The sequence below is a fragment of the Eschrichtius robustus genome, chromosome 2 (genome assembly GCF_028021215.1).
Source record: "Eschrichtius robustus isolate mEscRob2 chromosome 2, mEscRob2.pri, whole genome shotgun sequence".
In the NCBI taxonomy this organism is placed as follows: Eukaryota; Metazoa; Chordata; class Mammalia; order Artiodactyla; family Eschrichtiidae; genus Eschrichtius; species Eschrichtius robustus.
The window spans coordinates 128,191,575-128,213,755 of record NC_090825.1 but is presented as its reverse complement, the minus strand read 5'-3'; the positions used below and the strand labels follow the sequence as shown (position 1 = coordinate 128,213,755).

The 22,181-nt window shown below is 44.8% G+C and overlaps 1 protein-coding gene across 1 annotated transcript in view; it reads left to right on the top strand.

The window, feature by feature from the left end:
* GLRA1 (glycine receptor alpha 1) overlaps positions 1-22,181 on the top strand; it is a 105,369-nt gene that overhangs the window by 55,021 nt on the left and 28,167 nt on the right. Inside the window, exons 2-3 of the mRNA XM_068534891.1 lie at positions 805-932; positions 6,445-6,512. Coding sequence (XP_068390992.1) covers positions 805-932; positions 6,445-6,512 — 196 coding nt within the window. The remainder of the gene's footprint in view (positions 1-804; positions 933-6,444; positions 6,513-22,181) is intronic.

The window sequence follows — 22,181 nt, the reverse complement described above, 5'->3', positions numbered from 1 at the left end:
TACTTCTTACTGTGGCACGAATGAAGACCTAAAACTACTTTGTTGGGGGGAGTGGGGGGGGGGGGAGGGGTGACAGAAACAATGTGTAGCATCCCCAGCAGTCGGATTTCAAATCCCCCAACTCTTGATACACTGAGGCAAGCTGCCACTGATTGACTCTGGGACCTATGTCAGTTCCCTCACTAGCTGTGCCTCAGTTTTCCCAACTGAGCATTTTTGAAAGTATACGAGATAGTCCCATAAGTACAGGATCTAGGCTTGTTGCAGGTTCTGAGAACACCCGAGGTAAAGACGCCTGATTCAGTTTGTGTTCCCAAATGCATTTGACTTTGGCATCTTTTTTTAGAAAATTAGTAACTGATTCTGAAGAGAAACTTTGGGGAAAGGCTGGACTATTTGATCTCTAACATTCTTTCTGGCTGCACTGTTCCACGGACCTATGAAAGTGCAGGCACCCAAAGCACAGGGCTGGGCCTAGTGGGAGGTTAACCCGTCAATCTCCTCTCCCAGGGAAACCAGCAGCCAAGTGTGACTGCCCTAAACCTTAGAGATGCAGCCTTAAAAGAGTCAGCAGCTTCTCAGCATCAATCAGACACTCGGCTGCCTGCCAGGATCCCACGCTGGCTAATACTTAGGCTGGGTAAACAAGGTAGCGAGGATCTTACCTCCTTAAGGACTCCTATTACCTAGTTCTCTAGCGGCTCTTATGGTTGGGTAAGCGACAGGGGCTGAGCAAGACTGGGATCTGATCACAGTGTGAGAAAGGGCCGTCATTAACCCTCTGCTTTCTCTCTCCTTTCTTAGCCTTGCTGCTTCTAAGGAGGCTGAAGCTGCCCGTTCCGCATCCAAGCCTATGTCACCCTCGGATTTCCTGGATAAGCTAATGGGGAGGACCTCTGGATACGATGCCAGGATCAGGCCCAATTTTAAAGGTAGATAAACTTGCCTTTCAGAGCCCCAGGGATCTGCTTTCCTGGACTGTGGCAGCGAGCCGCATGGAATTGTATGCAGATGGTATATGCAGGGTATGAATTCCATGACTCTTTCCTCTACCCGAGGCAGATACTGTTAGTCAATTCACAGAGACCAAACAAAGGCTCGGAGAGCCCAACTCAACAGTATCTCTGGTTACCAGAGTCAGTACGTGAATTAAACTTACTTGCTTAGCTCCGGTATAATGGACAAAAGATTAATGTGGAATGTGGAAAAATGGGTTCAAGTTTTGCTTCAGGCACAAAATTACTCTCTGAGCTTAGATAAGCCTCTTGGCTTTCGCAGGGCCTCAGTCTCCTCTTCTCTGCAGGCATGGAGTTGGCTGTCTCTGTGGTTTTTAAACTATGCTTCATGGAGTTCTGGGGCTTTTACCCTGTGTCCCAAAAGGGAGAAACAGAGGACGGGATGAGCAAGCCCACCCTTGCTTCTCCCCCAAGCAGCTGCACTTGTATTCGTCTTACATGAGAAGCTTCCAACTACCATTCATCCACTGAAAGCTTCCCCTGGATTAACAAATAATTTTGGAACTCTCTTGCCTAATCAGAGTCTCAATCTCAAATGCCTAATAAGGCGATAGGGAGAGACTATGGAGAAATAGAGGAGCAGTCCCCTCGAAAGTGGGCGGCCCCTCCTGAGCCCCAGCGCGTAGTTACCCTACAGGAATGTGGGTCCCGTGCTGCCAGACCATCCAAAAGTCCAAGGAGAGCCAGAAATCAAGATCTACGTGAAACTTCTTGAATCCTAAAACATGTAAATTCAAACAAAACACGTCTGGGAGCCAGATATGCCCTGTGGGTAGCCAGTTTACAAACCATAACTGAAGTGATTTGAGAAGTTTCTTTCAGCTCACAATCCTATGAGATCTTAATGTCTTACATCAAGAGTGGACCAGTTCCCTTTGTCCACTGATGCCTTAGGACGCTCTAACCATCTCTAACTGCTGGCCAGGTTTTCTGCAGGCACAGTCTTAAGGACCTCCTTGGGAGTCTGTGACCCTGACCTTCCTCCCAGCACCCCTGCAAAAATCTTATTTCAAAGACCCACAGCCAACCTCCTAATCAATTCCTGATTCCAGATGCCCTTCCTCACTGTTCCTTTTGGCTCAAGTCCAAGACCAAACAAGGGCTGCGACAGCTGGTAACGGCTTCCTAGTATCTGCTCACTCTGTCCCCCACCTTCTAAGTCCCCTTCTCAGAGCGCTCTGCAAACAGAAAACAGTCTGGGAAATGCACTGAGGTTTGTTTGGGGGCCCACCTCCCACCCCTGTTTATTACCTCAAGGTGCCTTGCTCCTGAGGCTGTTATCCTCCAGGATCGTTAGCATAACCTTTCTTCCCTCAAGGACAGGTAAGTCGGCACCCAAGCCCTTCACCAGGGTCACAATCTCAAACACCCCAAACACCCAGAGGGGCCCGGCAGATATGGTACATGATTGAAGCGGGTTGGGGATAAGCAGAGAAAACCAGAAAGCACAGGCCCCTCTAAGGGCTGCCACTTCTCAGCTCCTGCCCAGAGCTGCCAGATAGGAATGCAGGCCCTGGGCATCGGACCTTCCAAGATAAGACTTCAGTCTGGGGATTTATGTGAAATCTTCCAAGTTCGCAGCTAAATCACACCTTTGAAACACCATTGGCCAAATCAAACACATCAGAGAACTGACCACCAGGTTGCATCCGCAGCAGTTTTCAGGAATTCCATCCCACTGCTCCCCCTGGTGGGATCTCTTGGAACTCCAGCCTGAGTAGAAGCGCCTTGGTCTTGCTGGTTTGCTGAACGTGGGTGCATCCAGGGTTCATGTGTTAGTTATCCTTTGTGCATACCACTGTGTTTGGCACAAAGAAGGCCCTCAATAAGCCTGTCATAAATCAATGAATGAACGAATGACCCCACAAATATGCTAAGTAGAGCTGTTAAGTGACTTTCCCAAGTCACACTGCCAAGACTGGGGACTTTAACCCAGCTAGCTGCTCTGACTCAATTCTCTGTCCAATGCTAGTGATTTATTTATTTGCTTATCTCCTGAGTCGTTTATTTATTTACTTACTTACTTAGCAGTGAACATGTTTAAGAAATAAAATTTCACCCAGACTGTAAGACCGTTGAATCGCGGCCCTTCCCCTCCTCGCTTTGAAAACCTTATTCCAAGCAGGTGGGCCCAAAATATACAGGACTAGATAATCTCTTAGGCCTCTCGCAACCCTGCGCTGTCTCTAACCCCTACAATCCCCTCGACGATGTGGGCTTTGAGCAACAAATGCAGCTTCTTGGAACCTCACCCCAGGAGACAGGGAGCAAGATTTCTCTACTCTCCCTGCGGTGAGGGCTGAAACATTGGTTGCAGGGGATCCCCTGCCCCTGAGCCCCATGGCCTCGTTCACGCTTCCACCCAGGCACACGTGAGAGTCCCAAAAGCCCCCCGCAAACTACAGAGCTCCTGAAAAGGCCAGGCCAAGTAGGCCCAGTGACCCCGACACAACAGGAAGAGGCCTGCCTGCTTTGAAAACTCCTCAGAGTGATTAATCACACAGCAGGTTCCTTCAAGCACTGGAAATTGTGCCTGCTCCTGACTCTCTTGAAGATAGGGGTGCCGGGGAGAGCAGCCTCGGTCTGCAGAACATAGTGGCAATGCAACTCGTAATACTGAAGCAAAGAGCTCGAAAATTGGATTCTAACCCTCCCACTATTTACCTGATATCTGTGACCCAGAGTAAATCACTTGACACATCTGGGCCTCTGTTTCTGCACCTGCACAATGGTCCAGTAGGACCAGGCCCTGTCAGCCTCGGTATTCTACATCTTCTCTAAGACTTTGCATATCACGATGGCTCCCAGGATCAGGGGCACAGCCCAATGCAAACATATACACAAAAGCAAAATTAAACTTTTAATATTTAATGAAATATATACATTATGCTGCTGCCAAAGGCAGCCAGACTGTAATTTTCTTGAGGATAATTTAATTTCAGATTTATTTCAATGAACCACACCTCCCCATGGGATCATTTTGGCTGGCGTCCTCTCGCACACATAAATCAGGATCTAATTTATATGGGAGTCACAGCACCAGACACTTGCAGGGCCTGGGTGGGAACTCTGTGCACATCATTTCAAGGCACAAGCAGTAACTCTTTGGGGCATCTTAATGGTATGAAGCTAAATGAAAAGAAAAACCTGGATCTGAGTCTAAATGAGGGGAAAAAAACCCTAGTGGGCCTTTATTTGGGTGAAAGTGACCAAGGAGGCAGATTCCCGCTCAGCATAAGGACAAAGTTTTTAGCAAGCAGAGCCATCCGACTATGGAAAGGGCTGCTCGAGGCGAAATGAGTTCCCCACTGCTGGAGGTGATCAAGCGCTAAGCCTTGAATGGGTAGCAGCAGTTCCTAAACCTGGCTCTGCATGAGGATCACCCAGGTCGCTCGTTAAACAATAAACTCTGGGCTAATCCTCACAGGTTTGGGTTCACTGGGTCTGGGTCTGGGCTGAGGAATCTGTAGTTTAACAAGTTCCCCAGATGATGCGACAGCAGACAATCCCGTCTGCACCTCAGTTTGGAAAGCAATAGATTAGGTGACTTTTAAGAGACCTTCCAAAGCACCGAGTGACCACCTAGAGGGGTGACGCAAGAGCGAAGAGATATGTGGATATATGTATAGGTATAGCTGATTCACTTTGTTATAAAGCAGAAACTAACACACCATTGTAAAGCAATTATACTCCAATAAAGATGTTAAAAAAAAAAAAAAAAAAAAAGAAAGAGAGAGAGACCTTCCAGCCCTGAAATTCTATACAGTAACATCATAATTCAAATGGGTAGCTTCCATAAGGGAATTCCAACCCCATGGAGCTGAGAATGACTGCCCAGATCAAGATCTACTCTACCAAATTGTTGGGGAAATTGCAACCCAGAAAAGGGAAGGGGCGTGTCTCAGGGCAAACAGCCAGGGAGAGCTTGGGGCTATGTCTAAAACCCAGGAATCCTGGCAATCCCTTGGAAGGAAAACCTGGATTCTCACAGCAGGACTGAGTCCCTTTCTATACACCAGGATTTCTGAAAAGAAGGAAGTCTTGGCTGAGTTTGGGTGAAATGCTTGGGCTACTTTTTCAAGACGAACAGAGAGGAGTGGGTATCAGAAAACTTGGGTTTGAGTCCTGGCTCCACCACTTGCTGGGTAAATAAGCTCAGGTGAGTTACTAAAACTCTCTGTGCTCCACTTACGAAACTGGGACAGTAACTTTGCCCTGCCAACCTCAGGACCTCATGCGGATCAACAAGAAAGTGGACCTGAAAAAATTCACCAATGGCATGTCACAATCTTCAAGTGAAGGATTATGACCTATTATCCAAGTCCTACCCACCTTCAAGGTCAGCTCAAGGTCATCACCTTCATGACGTCTTCCCTAATGCCTCACTCTTCAGAACCTCTCTCACATCTGGACTCCTACTGCTTCTATGACCCTTACCCACGGTCTCACATTCCTCCCTGGTTATTTTATGCCAGTCCTCTTATCTGCACATGTGGAAGCCCAGTGCTTAAAATCCTGGATTCTGCCACTCTGTGACCTTGAGCATAACCCCTTCCTTTCTCTGAACCTCTTTCAAAAAGTATAGCCATTAAGACCACTAGCTTTGGAATTAGATCAATCTGAGCTCAAGCTTGACCATTTACTAGCTGTGTAGCCGTGGACAAATAACCTTTCTGAGCCTCTGTGTCCTCATCTGTAAAATAGAGGGAATAACCATGTCTTCTCATGGAGTTGTTGAGAGGACAGAATGAGATCATGTTAGTAATACTCTCAGCACAACAGCAAAACTTGCTCAGTAAATGGTAGCTGCTGTAATTAATAGTATAAAATGAAGAGACTGGGCTTCAACTGGACAGAGGTCCCTCTAGCAATGAGACTCCAAAGAGCAAATATTCCTCCACTTCCTTCCTGCCCTTGCAGTAGTATTCAAAAAGCTTGCCTGGAAAGTATTTAACAAAGACTTATGGACTTCCTTTGAGGTTCCCTCTGGATGCCTCAGCTGGTAATTCCCATCAATGCCCATTCTTGGTTCATAAGATCAAGGCAAGGAACTTGCTGTTCCTTGCGATTCCCAAGATGGCCTCCAAATGTTGTAGCTGTAACCGTTCGGCCACAAATTAGAAGGCAGCCGATGGGGTTTGGGGAAGGGATTTCAACCATATGGCAGGATGATGAATTATCCTGTTAATGAAAGTACATCCCGGCTCAGCCTCTGGTGTTCTATAACTGGTGCTCACTCGGGGACCAGGGAATCTGGCACAGCAATGTGGCTGTGAGTCCCCGCTGCTCGGGGGTGGGGTGCAGGGCAAGCAAGGGTCTCCTCCACCAAGGGGGATCCATCCCTGAAGTCAAAATCCCACAAACTGGTCCTATCCTGGGGATTTCTTTGTGGCCTTGGAACTAAGCAGGAATCTCTCTTGATTGGCAGGTCCCCCGGTGAACGTGAGCTGCAACATTTTCATCAACAGCTTCGGTTCCATTGCGGAGACAACTATGGTGAGTGAGTCAAAACACAAGCTGCTATTTCCTGCTCGGGATATCTCTCTCCCTGAAATATCTACCCTCTGCGCTAGTCTTCCCAAGGGAAGTGGAAAATCAGGTGTTCTTTCAGCTCTTCAGTGGTATACTATGGGATTTGGACATTTTTACTGTCCTAGTCAATGTTTTGGGTGAAGACGTACATCTGAAAATGGCCAAAGAGCTAGCAGGGCTAGCACATGCTCAACACTCAGGATTACAAAAGCAAAATTCTATCAACAGGTGAAAGTTTTAGATTAAAGCAAATGTAAAGACCTGCTTTTAAGTTTAAAATTCAACTGCGGAATAGCAGAAGACTGGTTACAGAAGCTGAAATGGGTATATTGATTCTTCTCTCTACTTTTGTATGTATTTTTAAATTCCCATAGTAAAAAGTTTAAAGTAAATCAGTTACTCTAGAAAAAAAGACTAGAAGGAAAAATACCAAAATGTTAACGGCAGTTATCCCTGGATCGTAGACTTATGCATGATTTCATATCCTTCAGTATTTCTATGTTTTTCTAATCTCTACAAAGAGTAAATCATACATTACTAATTATAAATAAATGTAATGCTACTTTCAATTCCTTTTTCTCAATCCTTACAAAACAAAAAATCAATTATACTTGTTTTGAAGGGAGCAATCTAGCTTGTGAGAAAATAATTAAGGCAGTTTCAATCATCTCTTTATGAGCAGAGGCAGAAGCAGCCAGTCAATCACCAAGCCCTGTAGATGTTACTGCCTTGAAATCCTCTAAACCACCCATCCCCAAATGTCCACCTGACCCTGGTCCAGCTCAGGCTTCCATGGTGCCTGGCCCACATTACTGCAAAGCATCCCAAGACTTGCATCTTGCCCGCCTCCAATCCATTCTTCCTCACACCGTGGTCTTTCTAAGATACAAACCTAACTACGCCAGTCCCCTGCATTAACGCCTCCCTGTGGACCCCCCTCCCCTTCAGCATTAAGCTTGGAAGGCCCCTCTGATTCTGCTCGGCTGCATCTCTTCCCTCTCGCTTCCCATTCTGGATAAGTGGAATTGTCCGGCGTTCTCCACACGGGCCGTGCTTGCCCTCTGGTTTTCAGCCTTCTCTTGATGCTGCTGAGGTCTCTGCCCAGAGCACCCACTCCAGCCTCCTTTCCATTGCCAACCTCCAGGCTCCCTTAACTCTCTGCTTAGAATGACCTCCACAGGGGGACATCTAGTTTTCAAGGGCAGGAGCCCTCTGTGTCCCCCTTTGCCTGGCAAAGCAATAAAGCTACTCTTTAAAAAAAAAAAAAAAAAAAAAAGAATGACCTCCACAGGAAGCCTTCACACTCTAACACGTGTGTACACGTGTGTGAGTTCATGTGTGCGCTTGACCTAAGCCTGCGATGGGTCCCTTCTACCCATTCTCGTGACACGTGCTACAATTCCCATAACAGCACTGACCACCTGCACTTACACTCTCACAGTCTGCTCATGTGTCCCTCCTCTCACTATAATGTCAGTTCTCTGGGGGCCAGAATCTTGTCTCATTTCCTGTGGTAACCTCGGCAGCTGGCACAGTGATCTAATAACAGGTCTCAGTCATTTTCTAAAATAAATAAGCCAAATCAGATATATTGTCTGTTGATTCAAACCATTATTTGGTCCTAAACATTTATGGAGATTAGATCTAACCTTCTAGTCCCAGACTGGCAAAAATCACTGAGCTCCATTATGTCATGGGGCAAATGGTCCAAAATCTATGCTCCTGCAAAGAGGTCTGTCTTAATATGGTCAAGAGACCCTGCCCACATCCAGAGGAATAGCGATCAAATCCCTAAAACTCATAGGCCTTTTATCTCCATATGGAGATGGTCCTACCTGTCGGCTAGGAACCAGCATGGCTGCTTTTCACTGGGCCTCCAGGTTCGAAAGCCAAGTCTTTCCACTCTGTGAATGGATATCTTATGAGAGCTTCTAATGAACTTCTCTGCTTTTCTTCTTCTCCCTCCTAAATCAGAAGTGCACTGACATCTGCATTATTCATAGTCTCTGTGCGGTGGGTGTTGACACTTCCTCTCTTCTTCTGAAACGGTAAAGAGTTATCACACCAAGTCAGGCGCCACCCGGTTATGTTAAGAGCTTGGTTATCTGAGGACAGGTGTACATATCTGCACTCCAACACCACCCCCACCTGTTTCCCTGTAATGGTCACACAGAGATCTATTTCCTTGTTACAGATTACTAACGGCGTAGTGGTTGGCCCTTATTTTGTGTGGTGGTTAAAAGCCGAGACCCTGAAGTGACGTAGACCTGGGTTCACTCACTATATGTAAGAAGCTGATTTGGTTCGTATCTTTAAGCCTCAGCTTCATTGTATGTAAAATCCCAGGGGTGATTAACATCATACTACTTCACCAAGTTTTTTTTTTGTTTTTTTTTTACCTCCTCAAGTTATTACGGATGGAAATTATGTGCAGGGAAGTGTTTATCACAGTAAATGCTTCGTTAAGTGCTCTTAATGTTTTCAATGATGATGATGATGGTGGCGATGATGGAGGCTCTGGGCACTGAAGCCCCAAAGCCACCACTGATTAGCTGTGTGATCCTGAGCAATTCCTAGACTTCTCTGAGCCTTACCCTTCTCTGGTATCTCTTGTCTACCTTTCCAGACTTCATGCCTGCTGCATACTGCTTTCTACAGAGACAGTATAGCAATTAGGACACAGTCTTCCATGCCCAGACGTAATCTGAGGCTCAGCTCTGTGGCTTTGGACAAGGTAGCCTAAGTTAGCCTCCTCATCTGCAGAAGCAGGGGACCAACAGCATCCACCTTGTGACCTGTTGTGAGGATTAGGAGATAAGGCACAGAAGTGCTAAGTGCAGGGTCTGACACATAGTACACACACAATGAATGTCAGTTATTATTATTAAATGCCACTCGTAACTTTCAACACATTTTCACACTCATTCTCTCACTTGATTCCTTCACCAAATACTTACTGTAACGACCACTCTACAAAGTAGACATGGCAGACACAATGTGCCCCAATTTACAGCTGAGGAAACCGAGATTTGGTGACATCACATCCCAGAACTAGTTATTGACCGAGCAGGGATTAAGATCCAATCCTTGCAACTGCCAGAACATTGAAGAGCACAGACAGCGGAAATTGAGGGACCCCAGACCCACAAAGCACACTTAAGCAACAACCTAAGCGTTATCAAAAGTGGAAATCCAACCTCAAATCATGCTAGGCTCAGCATGCCTCAGGAGAAAATAGTAAGTAATGAAAATGGAGATAACCAACAAGGGGAGCGCAGAGAGATGGCCCCCTGGAGTGGAGATCAATAATGTTTAGACAGAACATAAAGGATTGGCGATGAGGTGCTTCTTTGGGAATGGTCCACAGCTGACACAGTTTTGTCCTTATTAACTAAAGTTAATCAAAAGTAGGAGTTGTCATTTTCCTGCTTCCATATTCCATAATATGTGATTTTTTTCTACTGGGTTCTTAATTATCTATATGTGTTTAATTTACATTGCAGATGATTTAGGGGAAAAAAACTAAAATCTCAGAGCTAGAAAAAACCTTAAGAAACTAGAAACTATCTAAGTCAGCCTTTACCTTACTAAGAGGGAATCTGGTGGCTAGAGAGGTGACGTCGCCTGAGCAAGGTCACACAGCATGGAACAGGTGTGACAGAAACCCAGGTCCAGTGCTCTTTGCAGTGGCCAAAGTTCCCCTTCCCCTCAGCTTCTTTCTCCCCTAAATCCCACCAACCAAACCCTCTGGACCACTTTCCCATTCAAGCCTGTTTCCTTGCCACTCAGAATACGCTTAGAGAGCAAGAGTGGACTCGCATTAATGTAGTAACAAGGGCAACAACCACACATTAAATGCTACTGTGTGCCAGGCAGTATGCAGAGCACTTCCACGTGTTTCATCTCATTTAGACCTCACAACAACCCCCATGAGCCAGGACATGTTATCCCCATTTTACAGATAAGTAAACTGAGGCTCAGAAAGGTTAGGTCACTTGCATAAGGACATGCGGCTAATCGGTAGCAGAAGTGGGAACTGAATTCAGATCTATACCACCCCAAACCCCACGTTCTCCTGAGCCAAATATAAACATTTAATTTCCGGATGTTTGGGATTACCCAGCCCTTGCTTGTTTCTTTTCATCATAAAGAAGTTAGAGCTAAAGGGGAACTTCATTGAACAGACATGCTCAGGCCCCCAGACTTTCATCCTAGGGCTCTGCCTCACCAGCCATGCAAAGAGCTGGTCGTGCACCCTGGGTCCATGGTAATATGGACATAGTCCCAATGTCAGAAACTTTCCAGGCTGTGTCTGTTCTCTAAGAGCAACAGGAGTGCAGAGCCACTCTGTAAACAGCTGGAGTCCCCAGGCCTGACTGTCTGCCTCCCAGAGCCTGGCTTTATTCACCAGAGCTGAGAGCAGAGAAGGCAGCCAGCAAAGCAGCAGGGGTCTCTATCCGTTCCTGATGAGGGGAGGGCTGAGGCTGGCTGGCCTTCATCTGACCTTTCCAGCAACTCTCTTTGAGTCTATGCAGTGAGACGAAGGTAGAAGCAGGGACAGGAATGGACGAGGGAGAAGAGGGAAGGGAGTCCTGGCCTAGAGCAGCACCTTCGGCACTCTACAAGAGAAAGATCTGGAGCTAGGACCTAGAGGGAACCATCCAGCTTGTCTGGACACGTGTGCTTACGAGTGCGCCTAAGTGTGTGCTCTGCAGCATCTATACGTCATGGAGCATGTGTGTGCATGTGTATATTGTAGGACCATGTGTTTGTGCAAATGTACACATCGGCCTGTGTATATGTGTATGCTCGTTTGAACAGATTTAGACAGGTAACCTCAGAGAGAGATGTATCTGACCATGTACAGGTATGAACATAAGTATGTGTACTTCTGTGGTTATAAATGCACATGTGAATACATGTAGTGAGGATGTGCATGTATCTGCGTACATATGTAAGAATATGTGAAAGTGCTTAAGAGTGAGAACACATGAAGGGTATTATTTTCACATAGGTAGTTGTGTGTGGATATCTGTGAAGCACATGTTTAAGTATGTAGCAGCATTTGAGCCAGCAATATGTCTGTATGCATGTGCATGTGAATGTGCGTAAATACAAAAACACGTGAATAAGTGAAAGAATATTTAATGTGTAACAGCATGTGTGTACGAGTATGTCGATACATGTGTGCAGGTGTACATGTGAGTGTGCACACGTGGGGACATGCACACAGCTGGAATTCATGTGGAACTAAATGTCAACAGATGTAAGACAGAGACAGAGTGTGTGCATGTGTGTGTGAGTGTCTGTGTGTGTGGGTTCTGACGTCCTTTGGGCATGAATCTCAGCATTTCCATTTATGAGGACATGTGCTCCAGCCTCTCTTGCCAAGGGCTGGGCTAGCCTGGCACAGAGACAGGCACACTGTGGCCAGGACCCCTGGCGATTGGCAATGGCCTATGCAACTACCGTCCACACGTTTGGCCTTATTTGTCGATATTAGGGGGGCAATGGACAGAGCCCTGAACCAGGAAACAAGAGACCAAGGTTTGAGCTCTAGCTCTGCCACAGTTTAATACCACTGAGACTCAGTTCCCCCTTGGCACCTGGCTCTAAGAATGGTGTGTAGGAATACACAAGAAGTGGGTATGAGAGCTCTTTATGAATGCTACAGAAATGCAAAGGATTATTAACTATTGAACTAATCAGCCAAGGACTCCAACACATAAGCCTAAGGAAATGTCTTTCTAGTTTTTTTTTTCCCTCCTGTTCCCTATTTATTCATTTATTGTTTCCACCTCCGTTTTTAAGGTCCTATACTGTATGTGCTGAATAGGCTGTAAGGATATAGATCAGTTTTACTCATATTAGGCTAGGCTTTCCTGCAGCAGCAAACAACCCCTGAAATCCCAGGGTCTTAGAACAGCAAAGACTGATGTATCACTCACCTAAAGTCTGCTACAGATCTGGGGGACTCTCCAGGACTACTGTCCTCCACGTCGTGGCTGAGCCTTGCATTTCCACATCAACATGCGATTTCACATTTGCCATGAGAGGAAGAAGGCGCTAAAGGGGGGCACACTGGCAAGTAAGTGCTTCCCACCCAGAAGTGACATATACCACTTCTGCTCACATTTCACTATCCAAAGGAAGCCACATGGCCCTACCTGAAGACAAGTAAAATCCTCCCATGTCCCCAGAAGTAAACAGGAGCCAGGTAGGTCTCTGCTTTCAAGGAGTCTATTGGAGAAGGTGGACAAGGAAACCAAAGAGAATACCACAATATGATGAGTGAGATTACAGAGGTATGCACAGGATGCCATGGAACACAGAGAATAACAGCGACCAACAGCAATATCAGGCAACACTTACTGAACATGTATTATGTGCCAGGTGCTGTGAAAATGCTGTTGTGTGGTTTTGAGTAATTTTTCTGAAGTAGAAATCTGATCATGGTTCTCTGCATGTTAAAACCTTCCAGGAGTCTGTCATACAGAGTGAAGGAAGTCAGAAAGAGAAAAACAAATACCATATGCTAACACATATATATGGAATCTAAAAAAAAAAAAAAAAAATGGTTCTGAAGAACCTAGGGGCAGGACAGGAATAAAGACGCAGACGTAGAGCATGGACTTGAGGACACGGGGAGGGGTAAGGGTAAGCTGGGATGAAGTGAGAGAGTGGCATGGACATATATACACTACCAAATGTAAAACAGATAGCTAGTGGGAAGTAGCCACATAGCACAGGGAGATCAGCTCGGTGCTTTGTGACCACCTAGAGGGGTGGGATAGGGAGGGTGGGAGGGAGACGCAAGAAGGAAGAGATATGGGGATATATGTATATGTATAGCTGATTCACTTTGTTATACAGCAGAGACTAACACACCATTGTAAAGCAATTATACTCCAATAAAGATGTTAAAAATAAATAAATAAATAAAATAAAACCTTCCAGGAGAGAATGCCGTTGTAGAATGACCCAGAGAGGAGAGGGGTTTTAAAAGCTGGTGTGTGTTCAACAGCAGTAAAAGAGGAGACAAGTCAAGTAAGAAAAGGGAATCGCATCCAATGGGTTTGGCAATGGAGGATGGGGGAGGGGGAGCGTGTATGAAATTAGGGAATGCGATTCAGGGGCACGACGAAAGCACAAGACAAAAGGAAGTGAAGACAGTGGGAAGATAATTCTTTCACAAAGCTCTGCTATAAAGAGAAGGTGAGGTGGTGGTGGCGTCATTTGTCATTTATTGAGCACTGTTCTAAACACCAGGCATCCGTGGTTAGCAAAGTACGGGGATCATTTCATATAACACAACAATCCCATTTTATAGATGAGGAAACTGAAGCTCACAGAGGCTTAATTCACCCAAGCTTTTCCAGCCAATAAACACCATCACCAGTTATTACCCCCAGGCTGCCTGAAACCTGGTGCCCTGCTCTTGGCCTAGGCCACCTGCTGAGTGTGGGGCAAGAGGAGAGGCTGCAGAGCCAAGGGGATGTCAGGGTCACGGGAGGACAGGACTTCATCCTGGTCTCCTGCACCCTGGTTCGGCTAACAAGTAGGATCTGTGCAATTCTATCAGAACTGGTATTGAGAGTAGCCGTTGGCTATCCATCCCTGTGGATATTTGCAAATAAGACCTCAAGATCTATGAAAACAGCTACCGTGTGAGGAGGTTAAATGCCCCTTATGTCCAACCATAAAAGTTAACACATTGTTTAGGAAGCAGTCACTTCTGAAGGCCAGCCTACTTCTGGGATCGACTGACTAAATCGAATCAGCTGATTGAATGAATTGGGATCAGTTGATTAAATAAATTGATTTTGAATCATAGAAGATAAAACTTAAATCCATCTACTTCTTTCCAACTCTGCTGCTGTCAACTCTAGTTCATCTTGGCAGCATCTCTATCCTGCTTGACTGAAACAGCCTCCTAACTGGCCTCCCCGCCTCCCTTCCTCCCCTTCTCTACCACTTCCCATAGTGCCTTTTAAACCCTAAATCACATCACAGCATTCCCCTGTTTCAAATCCTGTAACAGCTGCTTAATCCTTTTACTACGCTCAGCTCCTTCTGCCCAGAAAAATCTTTGCATGAATGGCTCCTTCTCATCCTTCAGGTCTCAGCTCAGATATTTCTTCAGAAGGTCCTTCCCCGACTCCCTATCTAAAAATGTCCCCCCTTACAGTCACTGTCGCATCATGTACTATTATCTTCGGAGTAATACCTAAAAAGTAAAAGGTATTGCTTGTTAGTTTGTTGTTTTGTTTGCTTTTTTATTGAGAGTGGGGGCCCTGTCTCTCTCAATCATCCCTATATTTCCAGTGCCCAGTACTTTGCCTGGACATAGGAGCTCAATCAATATTTGAAGAGAGAATTAACATTGGAGGTTCTCCAGTTCGAACCCCCATCTGTTGTCAGAACCTCTGCCACAAATGTTGTAGTTTCTGCTTGCACACCTCCAGTGATGGGTACCCCTGCACCTCCCCAGGCAGCCCCCTTTCATCTTGGGACACCTCTGACATCTCCATTTGCTCATGGATTTCATTCTGATCCTGGGGCCACAGAGAACCAATCTCTGCACCTGACAGCCCTTTCAATAACTGAGGTCAGTCCTCTCGCTCCCTAGCCATGCCTGGCTCCCTTGGCCATTCTCCCCGGTTCTCAGTCCCTTTCCCATCCAGGGTGCTCTCCGAGTAAAGCCAGCATGTCAATTTCCACCTTGAGCTGAAAGGCCAAGCAATGAACCCAGACCCTCAGGAGTGCTTAGAGCGGAGCGCACCAGGGCCATGCTCATCCTTACTCTGGGTTAGTGGGCTTCAAAGCATTGTTTTTAACAGCAGCCCACCACCACAGTCCATTTTTAAGGTGAATCTTATGCAGCACTTTAACACACTGATTTTTGAAAATGGGCTGTTCTGGAGGAAGTGGAACAGAAGCCAGGAATCTCAATGCCTTGGCCTTTTCCTCAATCGGCCTCCCCAAGGTAGCTCTGGGGACCTCGTCAGAACCCTAAAATCATTTCTACACACACCACCTCAGAGACATTTCAGTTTAGTGACTTCCCTGGCAATCCAGTGGTTAAGAATCTGAGCTTCCACTGCCGAGGGCATGGGTTGGTTCGATCCCTGGTCAGGGAACTAGGTGCAGCCAAAAAAAAAAAAAAGACAGTTTAGGTAACAAGTCACAATGTTGACTGACACTATGCTCATGGACAGCAAAACTCTGGAACTTTTCTTAAAGTATATGAGCAACAGATGAAAACAAGTTTTGTAGTAAGTCCAGTAAAAAAGAGGAGAGAGAGAGAAACAGGAATGCCCCTGCTTCGCCCTCTCCCCCTGGCCCATCTGAGTTAACCACTGCAGAAAACACTTTAGTGTATGTCTTACTGGTCTTCTTTCCTTGAATGTAGCGATACATCCCTTCGTTATTACACATCTTTGTCTAAATAGGATTGTGCAATACAATTTGCTTTTTTCACTTCACCGTGTCTTGGAATCTTTCCACATCACTACATACAGGTCTACCTCATTCTCAACGTTCTACACACCCTCAAATTTGGAAACATAACAATGGTTTATTATTATTACATTCAGTATGTGACAGAATGATTTTAATCAGTATTTCCATATTCACGGCCCGCCTGTAAAATTCCATGCTCTGGACATAACATCACTTCATGGTATTTAACCACTTGTCTCCTGATGGGCCTGTAGGTTTATGCAGCTTTCACTGTTACAAACAAGTGCCGCAATGAATAGTCTTGGACATGACTCTTTGTGTGTTTCCTTAGGCTATATTACAGAAGTGGAATTACTTTATCAAAGGACCTGCACTATTTTGACAAATATTATTGCCCAACTTGCTCCCAAAGAAGCTTCAGTAATTGTTCCCACAACAGCGTTTTTATCCTTGCCAACTCAAGATATTATCAAGTTTTTTAATTTTACCAAATGGGATTTTTTAAATGGTACTTCATTGTCATTTTTAATTTTCACTCCAGATTCCTAGTGAATTTGAGTATCTTTGCTTTTTTTCTTTCTTTTTTTGCATAATGGGCATTTTGAATAATATTATAAGTTTCTTCTTTTACATATACCTCCATAATCCATTTGGAGTTTAGTTTGCTGTAAAGTATTTGGTGATGGTTTAACTCTATTTTTCTCTGATTAGATAGTAATTTTCCAGCATTATTCTTAAGTAGCCATTATTTCTCCACTGATTAGAAATGCTACCCTTCTCATAAACTAAATCTATCTCTATATATATCCACACACATATATACACATATCTTTTTCTAGTCTCAGTTTATTGTCCCATTGCTCTATTATCTGCTTCCATTCTATTTTAATTACTATGGCTTAACACTGTATTCCTATATCTGGTAGAGAAAGTCCTCTGTTTTCTTCTTTAATAAGGTTTTCTTGTCATTTCCAGTCCATTTTCTCTTCCATACGAACTGTAGAATCAGCTTGTTGATGCCTATAAAAATTGCCTCAGATTTTGACTGAGGTTGCATTGAATTTATAGATTCACTTGTAGAGAACTGACATCTTAACAATATTATGTAAATGTGGTATGTCTCTCCATTTATACAGGTATTCCTTTATGCCTTTCAGTAAAGCTTTAGAATCATTTCGTTGTGTGTGTATGTGTGTGTGTGTGTGTGTGTGTGTGTGTGTGTGTATATATATATATATATATATACACACACACACACAAGTCACACATTTCTCATTAGGTTTATTACTGAATATTGTGTGAGGTTGGTTAGTATTGTGGATGAGATCCTTGTTTGTTGTTGCTTTTTCCATTACACGTTCAGTCTGTGTACACAGCTAATGATAGGCCATTTACACTCTGGGATTTGGGAAATCCAAGAAAAAGTCTATTAAGTGCCATCCAGTTAGACATATCTCGACACTCCACAAAGCCTTGGTAAACTGAAGACCGAGAGGAAGCCAAGGAGAGAGCCCTCACACATGCTATAGTGTCTGTTAAGAGGCAGAAAATGGGGTTATAGGCAGTCTTGGTATCGTCTGCTGGATGACTCTCTCCAAAACACCACCATGGGAAGCATCACAGTCGTGAATTTATGGCATCCCAGGGTTGGCTCTCCATCAGATCAGATTCAGGAAGGCTGACTAATGACAATCAAAGCCCCAAAAGGCTGAAGTGGGCAAATAAGACCGTCAAGTTATTTTAATTTATAATGGGGCTTTCCATTCCAATAACAGCATGCTTGTGTCCTCCATGAAAGCACTCCCTTGCCATCCGCCGAATACCAGGGAAGCAAATCAAAAGTTGCTTTTGACATACCAAATTGGAGGAAAAGAAGGTAGACAGTCTTGAGGAAAATCTCATCCAGGCCGGAGAGAGGTCTAAGAAACCATCCCTGCCTCACCACACAGAAATCCTCTTTTCAGACACAAAAAAAGTTGGTGTTCCCCCAAGCAGTGTGACCCTATCCTTCAGATGATGCTAGACTACCAATTGCCAAATTCCTGCTCATCAAACTGCGCTTTCTTATACTACCGAATGAATGTCTCCAATATGTTTATAAAATAGTTCTCTAAACAAGACACAATGAGGACTTCCCTGGTGGCGCAGTGGTTAAGACTCCACGCTCCCAATGCAGGGGGCCCGGGTTCGATCCCTAGTCAGGGAACTAGATCCCACGTGCATGCCACAACTAAGAGTTCACATGCCACAACTAAGGAGCCGGCCACCCACAACAAAGAAACCCACGAGCCACAACTAAGGAGCCCTCAAGTCGCAACTAAGGAGCCTGCCTGCCGCAACTAAGACGCAGGGCAACCTAAATAAATAAATAATTTTTTTTTTTAAAAAAAAACAAAGCTCCGAAGCTGCAAAAATCCTTAAAAAAAAAAAAGACATAATACAATAAATTGGGGTTCCACTTAATAAATTACAAGCACAGGCCTGTTCTAAATCATTGAGATTACACATGGGTCATTGTGATTGATGCTGAGCCTTGCCAAATTTCTCTGCTGCATGTTCATCTGTTAGTTTAACTCGCAGAGGTCAAACTTATTTTCCATATTTCCAAGTTCTCTAGTGGCATGTCTCACTTTTATGCCCTGTACTGCCAATACTGTCCTCTTTCCTCTTTTCAGGTTAATATCCATGCTTCAATTTGCATCCTTTGGCAACCAGTTACAAATCCACCTCAGTTTAGCATCACAATACAAAGTTCTCCATCTGATACTGACTATGAGGATATGTATGAGCCAACCTGTCACACGGGCTCAGTGAGATCCCAGTATACTATGTCTACTATGTTTCTTTCACCTACCCATCTAGGAACTTGGTTTTCAAAAAAAGGAAACAGAGGGAATTCCCTGGTGGTCCAGTGGTTAGGACTCCGCACTTCCACTGCAGGGGACATGGGTTCAATTCCCAGTTGGGGAACTAAGATCCCGCATGCCTCACAGCGTGGCCAAAAAAAAAAAAAAAAAAAAAAAGGAAATAGGCAGCATGCAATTGTCAAAAGAATGTGAAATTGGGAGCCAGACAGTCGTGGATTCATATTCCTGCTCTAGCACCTACTAGCTATGGGACTCTGGGCAAGACACTTAACCTCTGCTTAACCTCTCTGAATTTCAGTTTCCTCTCCTGTAAAATGAGTATAATAATATTCAGTGTGCTAGGTTGATGAAAAGTTTAGAGATACAATGCATATAAAATTCTAGCAAATATTAGACATCCAATAAAAGTGGCTGCAATTAGCATTTTTACGTGATTATTAAACTCACGCTGGGCTTTAGTGATCCCCTGAAGATAAACAAAGAGGCTCCGCTCCACTGGTCCAAACCATCAGCAGTTCTTCACAACAAATGTAGCCCTGATTATGTGCGATCCAAATGAGAATGCAACAGGCAGGGTGGCGACTTAGGAGAGGTTGAAGGCATGGAGCAGGCAACTGGAGCCAAGGAGGCAATGGTCAGGATCCGGGGAGTCTGCCAGCTCTGTACTTGAGTGTAGAGCAGACAATGGGTCAAATCTGAGGGGCAGGGACTTCCCTGGTGGTCCAGTGGTTAAGACTCTGTGCTTCCAATGCGAGGGGTGCAGGTTCAATCCCTGGTCAGGGAACTAAGATCTCACATGCTGTGCGACGTGACCAAAAAAAAAAAAAAAAAAAATTCAAGGGGCAAATCAGGAATGATGTAGGAGCACTAGTAGACTGCTGGACCTGGGGCAGAAGCCTTTTGTCCTTTGCCCATTTTTATTTTTTATTTTTTTTTAATTTTTATTGGAGTATAGTTGCTTTACAATGTTGTATTCGTCTCCACTGTACAGCAAAGTGAATCAGCTATACGTATACATATATCCCCTCTTTTTTGGATTTCCTTCCCATTTAGGTCACCACAGAGCACTGAGTAGAGTTTCCTGTGCTATATAGTAGGTTCTCATTAGTTATCTATTTTATACATAGTATCAATAGTGTATATATGTCCAGCCCAGTCTCCCAATTCATCCCACCCCGCTCCTTTGTCCTTTTTTAATACTTCCTGCTAATTGTGGGTATCTACAAACCCACAGGAACATAACAGCAGCCAGAGGCAGTAGCTGATGGCATTGAGGTATCACAAAACTATCACTCAGTACAAATCTGGGAGATTCTGGATGGTGTAGTCTAGTAGCTAAATGCTTGGGCTCTGGCATTAACATCTTGGGTTCAAATCCCAGCTTTGCCACTTACTAGCTGTGTGACGTCAGGAACAGTACTTTAACTTCTGCATGCCTTAATTTGCCTAACTGTAAAATGAGAACAATAGAACCTACATCACAGGATTATTGTGAATATAAAATAACGCACATAAAGAACTTAGCATCATCCCTTGCATGTGGTAACACCTCAATGTATTATGTGCATTGTTATTATCAGTTCTGCGTCTGCCAGCAACCAGTGCTGGGAACTTGAGCTTTTAGGGCTTTAGTGTCCGCGTCTATCCAACGGAGATAAGAATCTGCCCTTTCACGCCAAACTTCATAGAACAAAACTAATGTGAGGGTGCTTTGTAAAGTAAAAAGCAGTTAATAAGTATGAGACGTTATTAATAAAAGGAACTGACACAAAAGAGAAAAAAAAAGAAAGAAAGAAAGGAAGGAAGAAGCGAACACAGTGTACTACTTAAAGGCACAGGACTTTGGAGTCAGCCAGTCATGGATTCGAGCCTCAGCTCTGTCACTAACTTTAGAAAAAGCATTAAGTATCCCCAGGCTCAGCTGATCCATAAAATGGTATCCCTGTGAGAAGCTGGGGAGGGGGATCATTAAAGCGCTTAGCACTGCGTCTGGCACTCAGTCAAGATTCAGTAAACTCTCCATGTGCCGGTGAGCGAGGTCCATACTCTCGCAGGACAGTGAGGAGACTGGGGCTGACTCTTCCCACATTTGAAGGCAACATCTTTGACTCTGATTCCACAGTGCTTCTCAGAGGTCTGGGAAAGTGCTTGAGAAGCAACAGCAGCTCATAAACCAAGCCTGGGACCCTCCACTCTGAATGCCCCCTGGTCTCTGGCTCTCAGCAGACTGCTCCAGCTCTCACACATCTTAATCCCAAATCCTGTCAGAGCTAAGTTAGAGTTTCTCCAAGGAGAGCAGAGCCTGCCTGATGGCAGAGTCAGCTAGGTTCTCCTCCTCCTGCCCTTAAAGGTGTACAAGTGATTAGGAAAAGTAGTGGGAAAGGGGTCAAGATTTCTGTATGCAAGTCCCACCTTAGTCACTGAATTGCTGTGTGGCCTGAGAAAAGTCTCTTTCCCTCTCTGGGCTGTGTGTAAAAGGAAGGAGTTGAGACAGACGTCTACCTGTAATATTGGTGATGAAAATGATGAAGAATAAGATGATCATGACAAAGAACAATGATTCTCTCCTCTGCCCCACTCTCCATCCCTACTATCTTAGTTTAGCTCCTCCTTATCTTTCATTGAACTGTCACAGTGGCCTCAAAATAAGTCTCCCTGGTCCCGTTTTCTCTCACTTCAGCATTTCATGGTCACGCCTCCCACGCTGATCTTCCTGAAGTCAAACTGGGATATTGCGCCACTGCTTAAGACTTCAGTGGTGCCCAACTGGCTACAGAATAAGATCCAAACACCTTGGTTTGGCAGTTGAGGATACCCCCAGTTTCAAATCCATCCATTCTACAGCCTCATCCCAGCAGAGTGGTTAAGAGCACGCGCTTTATATAATTAGACAAACCAGATTTGAATTCCAAGCCCATTATTTACTGTGTGAATTTGGACTAATTACTTAATCTCCCTGAGCCTTCTTCATCTATAAAATTAAGGTGAAACCACCTATAATCATAGGATTGTTTTAAACATAAAATGAGCGGAAGTTTGTGGCATGCTTAGCACAATGCCTGGTACTTAGTAGGTCCTCAATAAGAGGGACTTTTATTACTTATGCAGCTGATGGTTGAGCTAAACTGAACTGTTTGAATGCCCCTGCCTATACACCTTTGCTTGTGCTATTCCTTCTACATGAAATTCCTTTGACAACCTGCCCCCCGCCCCCCGCCAACTCTACAAATCCTAACCCTAAATACACCAAGGCCGAAGCCCTGGTCCTCATGTCCTGTCCTGCTCCACACCTGTATTCCTCACC